Source organism: Manis pentadactyla, chromosome 18, assembly GCF_030020395.1.
Source record: "Manis pentadactyla isolate mManPen7 chromosome 18, mManPen7.hap1, whole genome shotgun sequence".
NCBI lineage: Eukaryota > Metazoa > Chordata > Mammalia > Pholidota > Manidae > Manis > Manis pentadactyla.
In genome coordinates this window covers 18,110,261-18,126,798 of record NC_080036.1, presented here as the reverse complement: position 1 = coordinate 18,126,798, position 16,538 = coordinate 18,110,261, and the positions used below count along the sequence as shown (strand labels likewise).

General features: G+C 45.2%; 1 protein-coding gene across 1 annotated transcript in view; it reads right to left on the bottom strand.

The window, feature by feature from the left end:
* Positions 1-16,538, bottom strand: part of FAM169B (Protein) — a 69,146-nt gene that overhangs the window by 47,928 nt on the left and 4,680 nt on the right. Inside the window, exons 2-3 of the mRNA XM_057494861.1 lie at positions 6,021-6,197; positions 2,958-3,057 (exon numbers count right to left, since the gene is read on the bottom strand). Of these exons, the coding sequence (XP_057350844.1) occupies positions 2,958-3,057; positions 6,021-6,197 (277 nt within the window). The remainder of the gene's footprint in view (positions 1-2,957; positions 3,058-6,020; positions 6,198-16,538) is intronic.

Below are 16,538 nucleotides of genomic sequence, written 5' to 3'. Positions count from 1 at the left end.
AGTAGAACCCACCAGGGAGGTAATTCAGCTGCCAAACTCCGGCCAGCCATTGACGAGGAGGGCTCCCACTCTAGAGTCCTGTCCTTCTAGAACACAACACTCAAAGAGGAGGAGAAAATGTGAAGGTGAGCCAGGATGGGAGAATATGCTGGTATCATAACTGCTCTCAGCCCTGGATGGTCCAAAGCATCAGCTTTTCAGCCACACATCCTTTCATTCTCACAAGGACCCTGTGAAGTAGGTAAGATGCCCCCATTTACAAACAATGAAACTGATGCTGAGGCCAAATAATTTACCTGGGTCGCCCAGTGAGTTGACTGAACCAGGATTCCAAGTCAGTTGTATCTGACACCAAGTCCAGGTTCATCCTGCTCTACTCTGCGGGGTACAGGAGGAAACGAGAAAAGCAGAAGGCCGTCCATTGGTGGGAATCTGGAGTGCTAGGGGAAGCAGTTTTCATCTGGTAACGAGATCAGACAAAGACCACAGCTTCTTTGATAACAGGAGTTCCTTTTCAATCTTTGAAAACAGTTGAGATCGGTTAATAATTTTAAAATAAGAGGAATAACAAAACAAGGGGAAATAGAGGAAAGATAGGTCCCGTGGGAGGTATAGGGACAATAAAGGAAGGGAGGTTCTTAGCAGCTTATAGCCATGTCCCCTCAGTGACATAAACCAGCCTCTGATTAGAGAAATAAGTCAAGAGTGAACCCAGGGAGCCCAGGAAGGAGGGCACATGCCTCTCAAGGCACCTCTACAGAAAGTGCAGCCCCACTTTCTTAAAAGGAGAAACTGGCAAGTTCAATTACTCCCATCCTAGCAGCAGTCTGCCGTGAGCGGAAACCGCTCGCCACCGGGGAATTCACAAGGCTGGGATGTTTTTCATTTGCTCACAGGGTTATGGGGAATTACTGTGATGGATTCAACCAGCTTATCAATAATTAACTCAAACACGGAGCTTATCAAACAGCTTCTGATCCCTTTAGCTTCCATCTAAACCACACAGACACACACAGCTTCACAAATACAACTGCTGGAGGAAAATTACAAAGGAACCAGCAACAGCATTCTAGAAGGTCAGAGCTACGTCCGTGAGTGAAATGACACATGTGTCAAGGCTGTGAAAAGGGTCTGGGATACCATAGGCTGCTTCTGGGTCAACAGGTTTCAAGCCACAAGAGGGGCATTTACAAATTGCATCTGCTTCTGAATACCAGCCTAAAGAGCATAAGGTACGGATAACACCTGAGTGCTTTTTGGAAATCATGCAAAAATGGCAGATACCGCAATAGAGCCCCAGCAGTAGGGAACCATTTGGAAACTTTATTTAAAGTGCTAGTATATATAAGGAAAAGTCCAGAGTGAGATTTCTTGGAGCTTATGAATATTTATTATAAGACATTCTTGAAAACAACCAAAAAATTAAATATAGTATAAATAGGAAACAGATTCATAAGAGTCAGTCATATGTTTACATTATGCAAACTGGAGTTAAAAGACCTATAACCAGAATATTGTTCAGTGCTGAAAAAAGGCAGGGAGAAGGGCTGCTGATATTTGGACATTTTCTTAAAATTGGCAAAGAGTATTTTTAGTTTTTTGACAATCTGTTCACTGAGGAGTGCTTGTGGGCTCATCTTGTTACTTCCACCAACCTGGTGTGAGAGCCACAAATTCAAGGCACTGCTGAAGGCCTGGGGTTAGCACAGCCCTTGTTCCCAGCAGCCACGGCTTTGCCAGACAGCAGGAGGAGACGTCCTGAAGACTCTCGCCACTAGCGCAGCTCCTCCAGCCTTGGAGCGATGAGATTCTTTGCCAAGATGCCAAAAACCCCCAGACAGCCAGCTAAGCACATTTATGTCTCCAGATTCTCAATAAGAGAAGCATCAGCCACAGTCTTTGCATGGAGTAACTTTCCCTGGTCAAGAATGTCCCTTTGGGCTTTGTGACACCAGCCACACAGGACATCCTCTGTGTACAAACCCCAGATGGCCATGTAAGGTGAAAGGCGAAAGTTTATCTCCAGGGGGGCTGGGGAGCTGAAGGGAGCCCCTTTTGCAAATTGCAGTTAAAGACATAAACCCTAAACTTTCAGATACCACATCATTTAAGGAGGGCTGACTAATTAAGGGTTGGTTTGTTTTTCTAATTGATTAGGAAAGCAATATAGGGTCATTGTAGGAAATCTGTAACACACAGAAAAGTGTAATAAAGGAGAAAATGTCTAAATAAGATTCAGCTTAAATCGGGACTCCGTGAAGTCAGAGACCAGGTACTTGGCTTACTGGTGTCCTGGCCTTCGGGTGGACTGCCAGGCCAGAAGCCTTCTCTCCTCCCCACCTCCCACTGCCTACTGCCAACAGCCTCAGACCCCCGCCCCGCAAGCAACTGAGCACAGCCATGCACATGCGCTCAGAGAACTCACTCCAAGGAGGTGAAATGGTCTCTCTGTAATACAGAGGAAGAATAAATGAGTTACAGATTACATACACCCATGACTGGAACAAAATGCCACCCAGTCATCCCCTTGCAAAAATCCCCAAATATGCACTAGCTGCGTGGCCCTGTGCAAGACCTCACTTCCTTCTCTGTATATGGGGCATGAGAATGGCCTCCGTGCTCCACAGGGCCGTGGGGACACTCCAACGACAGGGCTAAACCCTGCATATGCATCACAGGCGTGTTATTAATTAAGAATGGCAGAAGCTTCCCTCAGAAGCAGCTCTGAACATTGTCACTGTGGGCAAGAGGGTGTCCAGTGTCTTTAAAAATCAGGATGTCAATAAACAGAAATAATGCACTCTCAGAGTTCTGAAAGCAGAAAATAAATCAGTTCTGCCATGATGTTCTAAGTCCAGCCTACGACTATAACCGTCACTTCCTGGGTATTTGATTCCATGAGTTGTAAACAGGTAAATCAGGATCCTTGTCTTTTAAATCCATTAATCTCTACCAACCTGTCTTCGTGTCCTGGGGATTAACCAAGACCAGTATTTTATGTTGAGGTTCATCCCGGTGCACAGTGCAGAAGCAAACAGATGCAGCTTCAAGTTTAACCTGAAAAAAATAATAAAATCTCCATTTTCTTCTGTCATCAGCAAGGGCACAGGAAATTACTTAATGATTAATTAGCACAGTGTTCACTGATAGAACACTCTTATACAGAGGTGAATTTGACAGGATGGAGGCAACATAAAAGGGGACACCTTACGCACTCTGAGCTAAACACGCGAGGAATTTGACAAAGGCCCCCACTCTGTCTCTCCTTAGCAGATCCTCTGGTCCCTTGTTCAGCTGTCCATCTAGCCAAGTACTGGTGAAAACCCACTCAGTGGATGGCCTGGCCGCCTCTCCCTTCCATCAGCTTCCTGCCCCGGCAGCCTTCCCCACCCCAATCCCCCCTGAGCCTCAGCCAACCAAAGCAGAGCTCCGTACCCCCGCCTCAGGCTTGCACCTGTCAAGCTGGCCTCAACTGTCCTCCTGGGGCCACTCCACAGAAACAGACCGAACAAGCCTGTGTCTACCCGTGACACCACTCAGGCTGCCTGCTGCCCTGGCCCCCATCACTGCCAGCATTCCCAAGAGACCCCTGCCTTCTCTGGGCCCTGCAGGCTCAGCGCTGGCTCTGTGGCTGCCCCAGAGCAGAGAACCTCAGAGCTTCATGCCTGGTGGCTTGTGATCAAGGCGGACACCAAGCAGCAGGCGCCAGGTCTCTAATGCTGGGACCGTCAGAGCCTTCTCTCAAGGGCCCACATCCCCAAGCCCTCTTTGTGGCCATCAAACCCACCACTCCCAGCTCGCAAAGGCCAACACGTTCCATTGCAAAGTGTGTTTTGAAAATCAAGACGAGGATAAGAAAATGAGAAAAGAATGTGTCAGCTGAGCGAGGCAGGCAGGTTGCTTATAAAAGTTTACAACAGGACTCCATGGTTTCAGAGAACTTTTTCTTAACCAACCCTGAGATCTATAAACATCTTGGTGCCCCACCTCCGGCCCCCCATCTTCAGATCACCCTAGGGAAGAGTCCCCAAACAGGCCCTCCCACAGTGGTCATGGGAAACCCAGTTCACCTGCCAGAGAGCCATTACAAAGCCATTATAAACAATATGTGCAAAGCAGTGGATCAACATAGGAAGATGCTTATTATACACAACTGTGTATTCTGAGAGTGATCCAAATATTTTAAAAAGTACATGCAGACAGAAAAGTCAAATGGGAACACGTCAAGATGTTTAGAGCTGTTAACCATGGGTGATTTTATTTTCTCTGTCCTTGGCTACAATTCCCAGGTGTTTTATGAGGAGCATACACTGTTTTAAAACCAGAAAAATCAAAAGTTTTATGGTATTTTAAATGTGATAGGACAATTTCAAAACTAGAAACAGAGTTAATTATGAAAAGTCTTTTTAGGAAGACCAGAGTGGTATGGTGGGATATATTCTCAGACCGGTTCTCTCATCTTTCTTTTTGTTTGGGAAAATTTCTCTGGATTCCAAAAGAAAACTTAAACTTGGCAGAAGCGATGAGGAGGTCCCATACCACCCCAAATTAGACTGTTTCAACCTGCCTAATGGTAGGAAACAACTACCACTTCTTAATTAACTGCTAAAATGGTAGGAAACCAAATGATTGTTTCCATGAAACTTTTCTTTTTTAGAAGGGGAAGGAGTAATAAGCATCCAGTCATTTCAGCATTTCTGTCACATTAAAACAACTTAATTTTAGCACTGTCCTATTTTATTACGTTTTTGCTAATAACACTCTACTCACTGATATTACATTAGTAGTTGGGGTTTTATTAAGTAATGTAATCCATCAATAAGTATGAAATAAAAGCAGATGACTGGAAATGCATCCTAAAGTACTTCAGGGCTAACCCTTGTATTTCACCACACTTCTCAGATTACCTAGCATTGCCCACACCCCATGCAGCCCACCAGCCCCTCAGCACCCTAAGAGAAAGCCCCCCAGCCCTGATGGAGAGCCTGTTTTCCTGTCTGTCCAAACAGCCACTAGAGGGAGCTGAAAGCGTTGGAGTACAGCACCTCCCTCGGCGGCGCTGCAGTGTGGAACCACCCGCCCAACGGAACAGGATTCTTCCAGGAGTTGATTATGAACTAGCATCTTCAAAATCTCAAGCAAGCCACACTATATAAACTGTCCAAGCCATTGTTCTAATTAATTCTGGAACGACTTCACTACATTGAAAAAAAACCCTTTCTTTCTCAACCAACTCTGCCAAGCAGAAAGCAACAATTTCTGGTATGAGTGAAATCATGTATGTGTAAGGCGAGAAAACCTCATCTCTTTCAACACATTAGCCTCAAATCTGCAACAAAGGTGACTGACCAAGATACAGCCCAACATTCAACATATCCTTTTATACTTACTGCAGGAGAAAAAAAGTTCTTAAAAGTAACACAACGTTAAAATTTCACTCACAATCCCACTGTCCGAACACATGAACAGTTTTCATTTCTCCCTGTGCTCTTTAGGCCCATATGCAAAATGCAGTCTTATCGGTGCTAAAAACCACAATTTATATAACATCACTCCAACTAATATAGCCTCATTCTGAATCACAAATTTTTAGAACTGAGCCAAACCTGAGAGACCAAAGACCAACCAATCCCCATGCTTTACAAATGGGGAAACTGAGGCCTACCCAGGTGTTGCATATAGTATTTCATTTAGTCCTCATAACAACGGTGTGCGGTAAGCTCTGTTACTGTCCAGTTTTAGAGCTGTGAATACCAAGACCAGGGAGGTTAAGACACTTGCTCAAGGTCACACAGCTACTAAGTGGAAGACGTGGGATTCACAACAGGCTCACTGCCTTGCAGGAATGGAATTATACACAGGACTCCCTCTCCTTCTTGAAGTGGAATTGCTCTAGCATTCTCCATTCACTCGAGGAGGTTGTTTATTTAAATCTATAATACTCCTGCATTTCACTAACATTCTACTTTGCAGTAAGATTTTACAGAGCTCTCTACCAATGAGCTTGTTATCCCACATACCTGCTCCCCAGTGGGAAGAGAGAAAACCTCTGGGGATGGCCTCCCTCCTTCTGCCAGCATGGCATAGTAAGCCAGAGCTGCTTCACAATTTCCTTCGGGGTCATCTTCCAAAATATCCACTGGGTAAATGCCTGCTGGGGGGAAAAGAAGGCAAGAAATAACATCCGTTTTACTCTTCTGTCAAAGAGCAAGTCACTTATTGCTTGAAAATCAGAGAAGAAACAAATGCACCCACTTTAAATTGGACACTCACTTTAAAAATTACATTCCCCTATTTTTTAAAACATGAAAAAGGCACCAAAAGAAAGTAGAAGACATTCTCAGTGGCAGGTTTGGCCCCAGCCCCAAGGAGGCATTAGGTTCAAGACCCCCTTAGACTGCTACAGAAACTTCCTTGCACACACCCGAACCCCCAGAAGGTTTCCCAAGTATTCTCCCCGAGGGTCAGCCGCAGCAGCCCGGGTAAAAGCGGAAAGCGGGGTACCTTGAGAGCTGACACCAGCTGGTTAGAGCCTTGATAACTTTGACAAAATCTGGCTTGAGTTATTATTTTGATAGCTTTCATGTGCCATGCAGATTGATTAAGATGTGCCAATTCCTCTCCATTAATTGGGCCACTGTTTTGTAAGAGTTTAAATGCACTAGTTAGTATGAATTAAACCCACATGTCCGCAGACACCTAGATTACTGTACTTAACAATTTGCAAGTTATCCCCCAGCTCTTCTTCAGTATCTTTTTCTTATCACCACACTTTTAGAGGAAAATAATATCCTTGAATGATCATACAAATTGATAGCATCCAGTTCAGCTTGGAAGCCCCAACTGGTGTTCCCCTGAGACGCTGGCTGGCACCTCCCCGGGAGGAGGGTCTGCCGCCCCCTCCCCTTCTGTGGAGCCCACCTCCGATTCACCTGTGGACCTCCTATCGGGGGAGGCTCCCTGAGCATCTGTCTGGTCCTCCTCCCCCTCTTCCCTCCACCTCCTCAAGAAAGATAAACCTACAAATAAATGCCCCCTGGAATATCAGCTTTCCACCTTTCTCTCAGAATCTCCATTTCTCCTGCCTGCCATTTTTCTGGAAACAGACTGATGTTAGTAACAAAAAGTTTCAGGTCTCCAGCCCACCAAGTCTGCCTGTGATGAATTTTACTACCGTTGATGAGCTTCAAGAATAAAGGCTCACAGAAAACAGAGCACGTCAAGAGTGGTGGTGAGCAAGCCTCCCCTTGGCACAGGCCAGCCCCCCGCCCCTGGCTTTACCTGGGGAAAATGTCCCGGGTACATGCAGAGGAGCAAAGACTGAGTACATACATTCCCCCACTCTTCCATTTTCTTAAAGTACTTGAGTGTAAAATTCATACCAAAAAATTATAACTATAAATACACTGATACAAATGTTTCAAATAAAGACATGAAGAATTCACGGGCCATCAGTGTCTGTGAATGAGTTGATAAAGAACTTTGGGATCTGGCTTTAAAAATGGTTGTGCCTCTATACAGCCAATATTCTGCTGTGAAAGATACACACTTGTGCATGTGCGTGTGTGCATGTCCCCTACACACACACAGAGTCAAGGAAGTCCAGACTCCTCGCCAGAGTGAACAAATGATCAGATGTGGCCCCCAGCCTGAACCGAAGGGGTCTTTTAAGCAAACGCAGCTCAGGAGCAGGAAGGATCCGAGCGGGAATCCTTGGCTCCTACCTCAGAGCCCACTGCACACCTGTCACCACGACCAAGCTCACCTGTACGACCTCTCCCTAGAGGTGCTTATGCTTAGCCCAACTTAGTTTAGGGCCTCTGCTTCTCACAAGGACTCTGGCCTCACCCCCACCCCCAGCATCCACTTTCTACCTGCCACCAATTTAAAAAAACGCCCAGTTCCCTGGGCTCCAGGGCCTGCAGGATACTGAGCATGCTACACCCGTCTATCACTGAGTCCCACTCAACTCCCATTTACAGACAAGCGTGGCTAGTCCACAGTAACATCAGGCTGTGAAGGTCTGTCTGGTATCAAAATCTGGGTAAAGTGCTCAGATTATGTTAACGACCCCATCAAAACAGTCTGTCTACTCTCCCCAGCCTCAAAGGCCCTTAGCATTCCATGTGCCCTTCCTCCACAGCACCTAACATGATCCTGCACCCCCACGCCCGCTCCTTCTGCCTGATGTCGTCAAGGCCCATCTCAAACACCAGCACTGCCAGAAGCCTTCCCATGACCCCAAAAGGCAAGGGGTCTGGGAATCACCCAGTCCTGAATTCAAATCCTAACTTAGCTTAGGATGGACCTTTGCTGTTTCCTGGTTCTGCAGGGCCTCATGTACCTGAACAGTCAGCCTTGCACAGTCATCAGCAGGGGAGGCAGCCTCCCCGACTCCACCCCCAATGCAGGAAGGCAGACAGCTGCTGGGGGCACACTGCATGCAAACTTCTCTCCTCTCCCACCCCACCACTGAGACCCCGCCATGGTCCGCACCATACTGTGCACTTAGGAGATTTGGCTGGGTGGCCGGCTGAGCTCCCTGTTCCAACTGCTATTCATTTCATCTAGTTGGTTAAGTGGCTTCCCACAGGTATGAAAAGATTCAGTGCACATTGAAATAAATTAAGAAAAACAAACTAAAAAGACCCGGGTTGTACACCTGTTGCAGGCTGTACCCCTGTTGCATGAAAACAACTTCCACAGCCACCCTTCTCAAGACACCCCCAGGAACACCCCTCAGTGAGCAAGTAAAGACCCGACCCCCCTTTTCCTCTGTGCTGCTGGCCCTGTCTTGGTTGAGGTGCTGTCCAGAGCGGGGCCTTCGGAGCACTCCAGCAGGGTTGAGAGCCGAAGGAGCCGGTTATCAGCCAGCTCAGAGCTGAACTTGGCCCCTGACAAATGTCCGTGACAGGGCCACTTGGAAGACACTCTGGTCTTCAGGTTGATGGAAAAGGGGCACCTCACCAACAGGCACCAGCCCACAGGCCTGGCTGCTGCCAGGGGAGGGGCACGGGGGTCCCTGCCTGTTCCCCTGTGGCGGCCAAGGGCTGCCTGGCATGGGTTCTGGTTGAGTGTGGTTAGGAGAAATGCAATGAATGTGTTTGGCCCTTTGCACACCATGAAGTCATTTCCCCTGCGGGTTACACTGCTGGGACTCTGAGACCTCCTCAAAGAACTCAGTGAATGGCATCCCCAGGACACCCACACCCCCTTTTCCCCCAGGCCCTGTGGCCTAGCCAGCCCAGAGGTGGGTCCTCGGGTCTTTTCAGCAGGAAGCCTGGGGAACGGCCTGGCTCCTGGAAGTGAGGGCTGCTTGGGGCCTGCCTCTGGGGAGGGGCCGGGCCCAGGCTGGGAGAGATCAACCCTCAGGTTAGAGGAGCGCAGCCATGAATATCTCAAGAGTCACAGAACAACACTCACCTGCGCCTGGTTCCCCTTTAAAGCCCCACACCGGGGTACAGACCCCCACAACCCTAAGAAGGAATGTTCTGCAGCCAGAGGGGTGGGGTGGGGGACGGGGCCTGGCTTCTCCAAACTTTTTGGTTTTAATTAGTCCTCTTCCCTCTGGGGGAAATGCCCCCATCAGAAAAGCTCCAGCGGCTTTCCTTATACAGAAAATGTTTGGGTTAGCTTTCTGGAAAACTGGGTGGTAGGGAAAAAAGAGAGTAAGAGAGAGCAGAGTGCAAGAGAGAGGAGGGGGCAGCCAGTGCCTGCTGGGAAGGGAGGCCCCTGCCTTCCTGGAGAAAGAGAGGCCCCTCTCCCCAAGGGCAGAGGGGGAGGAAGATCGCTCGGGGTGTTGGAGGAATGAACACATGCACACGTGCACACACACACACACACACACACACATTCAGGAGACCCCAAGGGGAAGCAAGCCCCCCACCCCGCCCCCACCCCGCCCCCACCCCAAACCTCAAGGGCGCCTTTGGCCTGTGCCCAGGGGCCTCCAGGAAGTAAACAAGTCTGGGACGGTTTACGCACGCGCTGCAAGCCGGCCTGGGCCTGGCCTCGCTGGTGATGGAAGGCAGACTTGGGCAGGAGTTTCCAGATGTGAAATGCTAACAGGCTTTAATGGCTTCAACTGAACAGGAAATATTTTTCCCAAGCCAAAAGAATGTAATCTTTTCGGTACAATGTAAAATACTTTTATGAAAAAGGCGCACAGTTGAAATGATAATTCATTGCAGACTGTAAAGAAATTGAAATCCCTAAACAAACCCCAAATTTAACAATTCGCTTTAAGCATATGTTTGCTGTAGCCACCCGAAAAACAAAAACAGAGACCAAAAAAGGGGTACATCTTAAAGCATTTTTCTAGGGAAAATACTTAAATTATTCAGGATCTTAACTAAAAGCTCCAGTTCCCAGGGCTGCATGAACAGCACACCACACTCCCTGACCACTGCCTATCACCCACCCACTCACTGCCCATTAGCCACGGCCACAGCTGGGTCAGCCTCTGCTCAGCTGGGGAAGGCCTAACGCTCAAGGGCTTTCCCAGCACTTTCTGTCCACCCTATGTAAACAGCAATGCTAATTAATGAAGAATCTGTAAAGGGTCAATGCTCTGCACTCAATCACTAATTCAGTATCACCTAAAGAACTTTCTAAATACTACCTCACCACAAAGATTAGGAAAATTCTTTCATTTTAGCAAAGAATAACTTCTCTAGCAAAGAATGTAATTTTTCTCATATGGGGCTATTGTGATGAGAAAGAATAATGAAGACATTTTAAATTTTATTAGCCCCACTCTTACAAATTTCAACTTTACTGAAAGCCTCTCCCCATCGAGAATTACATGGCATCGTGTCATTGGAAAAGCTGGCTATAATCTTTTTTTTTTTTTTTTTTAGTAATGTGGGTCATCATTCTTAAGTTACACTAAGACAATTCTTATTCATTGATATTGTGGGAAAAATTTTAATGATACAAAATTACAAAGTAGTGTCCCATTTTTGTTTTTCAAAAATGGCTAAGAATAGGTATTTCTAGTAGAGAATGTTTTTATTTTTGGTTTATTTTTCACATATGGGGTCTGGTTTTTCTCTTCACAAACCAATTTTCTTCTAAAAGGAATGTAATATAAAAAAGAATCCTTACTATAGAAGAAATCTGACAAGGGATGGAGGTTAAGTGACTTCTGGGCTTAGCAGAAAACATGCAGACTAGTTTGTAACCAGACAGGAGAGGGCACGAGTGGAGACGGGAAGCATGAAGCAAGAAGTCTCTGCAGGAATCTGAATCCAGGTGTTCTGCACATCCAAGGGAGAAGGTTTCCAAAAGCCACCTCAATTGCTCAGAATCCAGCAGGGTCCCCGATTTCCAATGGGGATTGCACTTCGCTACACAGTCCAACCCCCAAAGCTTTGTGTCTTCATGCTGTATGTTTGAAGAAAACTCAGTATTTGCAAATTCAGACTTCATCCTGGGCCACCGATGCTTTCACCAGTGGATGCTTGAAAATGGAGAAGTACTTTTAACTTGAAGTATGATGATATTTAATTCAAAAAAGAGAGAGAGGACTGTTGTATATCATGAGAAATATCCGCAGTTGGGCAAGGTGGTGCCTGGCATTTATTTAATATCAAAGAGTCCAAGCCTGTGCACCTATCACTATGACTTTCTTCATATCAGGCCCGCATTTTCCCAAGTGCATCCTGTGGAACACTCGGCCCACAAAATCCACTGGGAACGGGGTTTCAGAAGCCAATATATTTTGAAAGGGGGCTTGCTGGGGGTCTCAGCCCTCACCACTGGAAGTTCAACAAGCTTTCAGCAATAAGAACATTTAGAAATCCTGAAGCAATGGAATGTGCTTAATCCAACATTTATTTCCAAAACTTATTTAACTAGGGACCCTTTGTCCCGGAACACTGACAGATGACAACACACATCTTCACGAAGGGTGCTTTAAAATAGCCAGGGTGGGAGAGCGCATCATTCTCAGACAGACAGCAAACATGGAAATGTTTGGAGCTCCAGGACCACCAGGAGAGGGGGCCTGGTGTCGGCAGAGCATCCTTTACAGAAAGCAGGAGAGAACATAAGGTGAAGCAAATACATACATACACACTTGGATATTTTTGTTGGTTTTTGAAGAGCATCTGATTGCCAAAATATTTTTAGCTGAGAATTGAAAGAAAAAAAAAAAGTTGGAAGACAGAATGTAGAATATGTTAGAATTTTTTGAGCAGATGAGCAAAGTTGTCAGGGAAAGGGGGAAGCGCTGTGAAAGGTCTGCAGGTGGTGGTGGGCAAGGTTTCGCAACCGGGTAATTGACAGGGAGCCTGTTGCTCTGTTATCACAAATTTAGTATTGGCCAACTTGCAACTTGTCATTGCCTTAGCTGAGAATAAATCACTTGTCCCAAGTCGAAGACGGTGAAATATGCAGATGACTTTTATGTGCCACCCACACAAAAGTTTATATAATCCTAATTGCTTTTAATATGAAGGTCTCCTAATCTGAGCTTTGGTGCCTCTTGCTTTTCGGCAAATAATACCAAGATAAAACTGGTTTTTTTCCTCCTGAATCATTCAACAGGATGTACGGTGGGAATGAAACATACTGTTCCTTTTGCATTCAAAGAGGTATCACATTTGGGGACAAACGTGAAACTCTATTTGGGGCAGATAGGAGGAAATAGCATCTCAAATATCTGCTTCCTTATGGACTGTAACAGAAGCGAGGCCCTCACTTTGACAACTTCAGGAAGCTTAGGCTTTCCTCAGCCCTGAACTTGAGCCACCCCATCCCATGTGGTCATCATTACGGTGCCCTATGTGCCTAACCTTTACCAAGAAGGAAGAAGGCTTTGGCAGCTCAGGAGAATTTGGAAAGCTTGACTCTTTGTACCCTTAATTTAACTGACCAAGAACTTTTAAAAATACCAAACTCCCATGTCAGTAACACCCCCACAACATGTAGCAGCCCTGAAGTTGGTGGTAAAATGCCCTGGGGCAGCAACCGTCCAGCGAGGAGCTGGAGCCCTAAACAACGCAGCACACAACAAGATCAAGAATAACTCCTCATCACTGGAATGCTTTTGCCCATTAATTGCAAAGAAACATTTCTCAGAACTTACCCAAAAATTGGGGCTATTAATGGACTTTATAAACTTTTATCCAGAAATCACATCCCTATATGTGCATCTATTACACTACAAATAATAATACCTCTGAAGAAGAGAAAAAAACGGGATGCCATCTGGCATGATGAGCCCAGTGCCAAGCAACAACCATAGCCAGTTAGGTTAAGTTGTGCACACTGTTTAAGTACTTAGACTCGTTGCTCAGATGGCCACATGGGGAATGGATGGAGAAGCATGGGTCCACCTTCAACCTAGATAATGATTTACCTAGGGAAAATATTGTGACTTCCCAATACCTGGAAATGTATCAAGATAGCTACATTTTCATAAGGGCATCAGACTCTGTTGTATATGTCTGAAAAATAGATGAAGTACATATGGAATGCAAATATTTGCATCCAGGCTAGTATCAGCTGTTTTAAATTGAAAAAATAAATAAAAAGGTTTATTCTGTGGATAAACAAAGTTCTAAACTACTTTTAGTTGGGGGAAATGTGTTAGAAAAACAGTGATAAGTTCTTACTAAAATCACCCTTTTACACCTTTCCAGTTTATCACTTGTTTGAAACTTACATCAACCCTTTGAAGTCAACAAAGTACACAAAGCATGAACCCCACTGGCCAGATGTGGAAACAGAAGTTCAAAAATGGAAAATTACTTAGTACTGGGGCTGGATTCAAACTCAAATCTTAAGATTTCCAGCAGAGCCTTCACCAACCCTGCTTACTAATTATATCATGTCAAGGACCACACACTGTATTCCAGCACCATATGGCAGCTAATGCTCAACACGGCACTGCTTAAGATACCTTTTTCAAGGCTGAATAATATTGCACTTGATAATATATATGCTGTTTTGCTTATCCATTCACCCATCAATGGACATTTGAGTTGCTTCTTTCTCTGGACTACTGTGAATAATGCTGCTATGAATGTGGATTTGGGAATATTTCCCAGAGTTCCTGCTTTCACTACTTCCAGGTATGTATCCAGAAGCAGAAATGCTGGATCCTATGGTAATTCTATGTTTAATTTTTTTGAGAATCACCCTAGTGTTTTCCATAGTGGTTGTACCCTTTTACGTTCCAACCAGAAGTGCACAAGGGTTCCAGTTTCTCCACAGTCTCTCCAACACTTGTTATTTCCTTTCTGATTAATAGCCTTTGGATGGGTGTGAAGTTTTGATCTGCATTTCCCTGATGATTAGTGATGTTAAGCATCTTTCATGTGTTTCCTGGACATCTGTATGTCTTCTTTGGGGAAATGCCTATTCAAGTCTTGCCCACATACTGATAACGTTTAACATCTACTTTTCAAAAACTTGTAAGAAGCTGAAAGAGAGGTATGAGTTCAGAAAGGGATAAGTGACAAGGCTAGTGTGGTCCAAACAGGCTGCCTGTAGAGGACTGATTCACAGGACCCGCATCACAGAGTAAGGATGCCCACCTCGGACCACTGTCCAGCTGAGCCACCCTCCAAAGAAAGGTGCCAGCAGCCAGAAGGTGGCTGAAGTGAAAAGAGGATAGACTGTGCATTGTCACTTAAACCACTTTAAGTCCTGGAGGGAAAAAAATAAACTTCTACCAGTTTTTTTAAATAATAATAATATAGTAATGCTTTGGGACTTCTATGATACCTGCTCCCAGGATCTCTGTCCAAAGCACAACATCAGCTTAAACCAAGGTCTTCCTGACACCCCATGGTCCTGGGGAGAGGTCTAATCAGACTCAGGTCACATTCAATACCAACTCCACAGAAAGGGCTTGCAAAAAGTTTCTGCTATAAAGAGATTTTAAAATGCATAACATCAAACAGTCCTGGCCATCATTTAGGATCCTTCCTAATATTGCTGGGTATGAACTAGATACTGGCCAATACACTGATAAAAAGGCAGAAACGGTCTCTGCACTTACAGAACTTACAGTTTGGTTGTGGACAAACAAAAACAGTTGAACAGAGGGACAAGCAAAATGGGAGATGGGAGAAAGAAGACAGGATGACAAGGTAGAGGCTCTCTCAGTAACCTTTAAGCAGAAGGGCTCAAGAATAAGCCCATCCAGAGAGAAGGAACTGAAGCCCATGCTGGAGGAAGAAGGGAACCCAGGGGTTCTGGGAACTAAAAGTCATCCAGTGTGCCTGTAGCATGGCTGGTCAAGGGAAGACAGGCAGGAGTCACAGGAAGCAGGTAGTTGGCCAGAGTAACACACCTTGGCTATGTTCCAGGTTTTGGGTTTCAAGAAAAATGCAATAGGGGGCTGCTGAAGGGTCCCTAACAGGGTGTGATAGTAGGAGCATGCATTTCCTGCTTGCTTCAGAACACACTGCAGTAGAAACCAAACCAGAGGCAATGTAAGTTGAGTCAAGTGATGATGACAGCTTAGACTAATGATGCAGTGACAGTGATGAGGAAAGAGCAGGCTTGAGCTAGATGTTGGCAGTGGAAATGACAAGGCTTGCTGCTAGGTGGATGTGCAGGATGAAGGGCCAAGGTGATCTTCCACTTTAACCTCTCCCTGCCATCTGGTTCAATGAAATTCAACTGGTATCTTTCAATTTATGATAGATTTACAAACTGGCATTGGAAACAGCCTCTAAGTCTATTAAGATCCTAGCTCTTCACAAAGGGGTAAACTGATGAACCTGCCAACAGCAGAAAAAGATGTACATTATTCTACTTTACTAAATATTTCCCTTAACTGAGCCAGTATTGAAAGACAGAAAAGCAACCACAAAAGGATGCCGCCTCATCAGACCTCCCCAACATCAGGCCACATGAGCAGTGAGGTTTGGGCATGAGGTCAACAGCACCAACTCTGGGTTCATTCAGACCTGATTTCAGAAATCACTGAACATATGATGAAATAAACTGCCACAACATGGTCAGCACAGACTATGGAATTGGTCCCACAAGGACTGCAGATAATGAAATATCTAATGTAGAAGATAAGGATATTAAATATGTCCAAAGAAATTTAATTAGAAAAGACATAGGGCCAAGAGTTTGTTATTTGTCCAATAAGATGATAGGGAGAAAGAAAGAACTTCTAGAAATGAATGTCTTAAGTAGCTGATGAACTGGAAAATATATCTGAATAAATTACCCAGAATGCAGAACAGAAAGGTACACAGTCAGAAAATATGAAAGGCAGATTAAGAGGGATGAAGGGTAAATGACAAGGTCCAGTAATAAGCTAATTGAAATTCTAGAAAGGGAAAATAGGATGGAGAGAAAGAGCTGAAGAAATAATGGTTGAAATTTTTCCAGAATTAATGAAAGATGCCTCTCTTCAGATTCTGGAATCACAACAAACCTCCAAAGCAGGAAAAAGAAAAAAATCCTCACATAAACACACTGTGGTCAACAAACACAAGAAGATGACTGTAAAGGCAACTAAAAGAGAAAGTCAGATCCTCCAAGGGAATGTCAATTAGATTGACAGC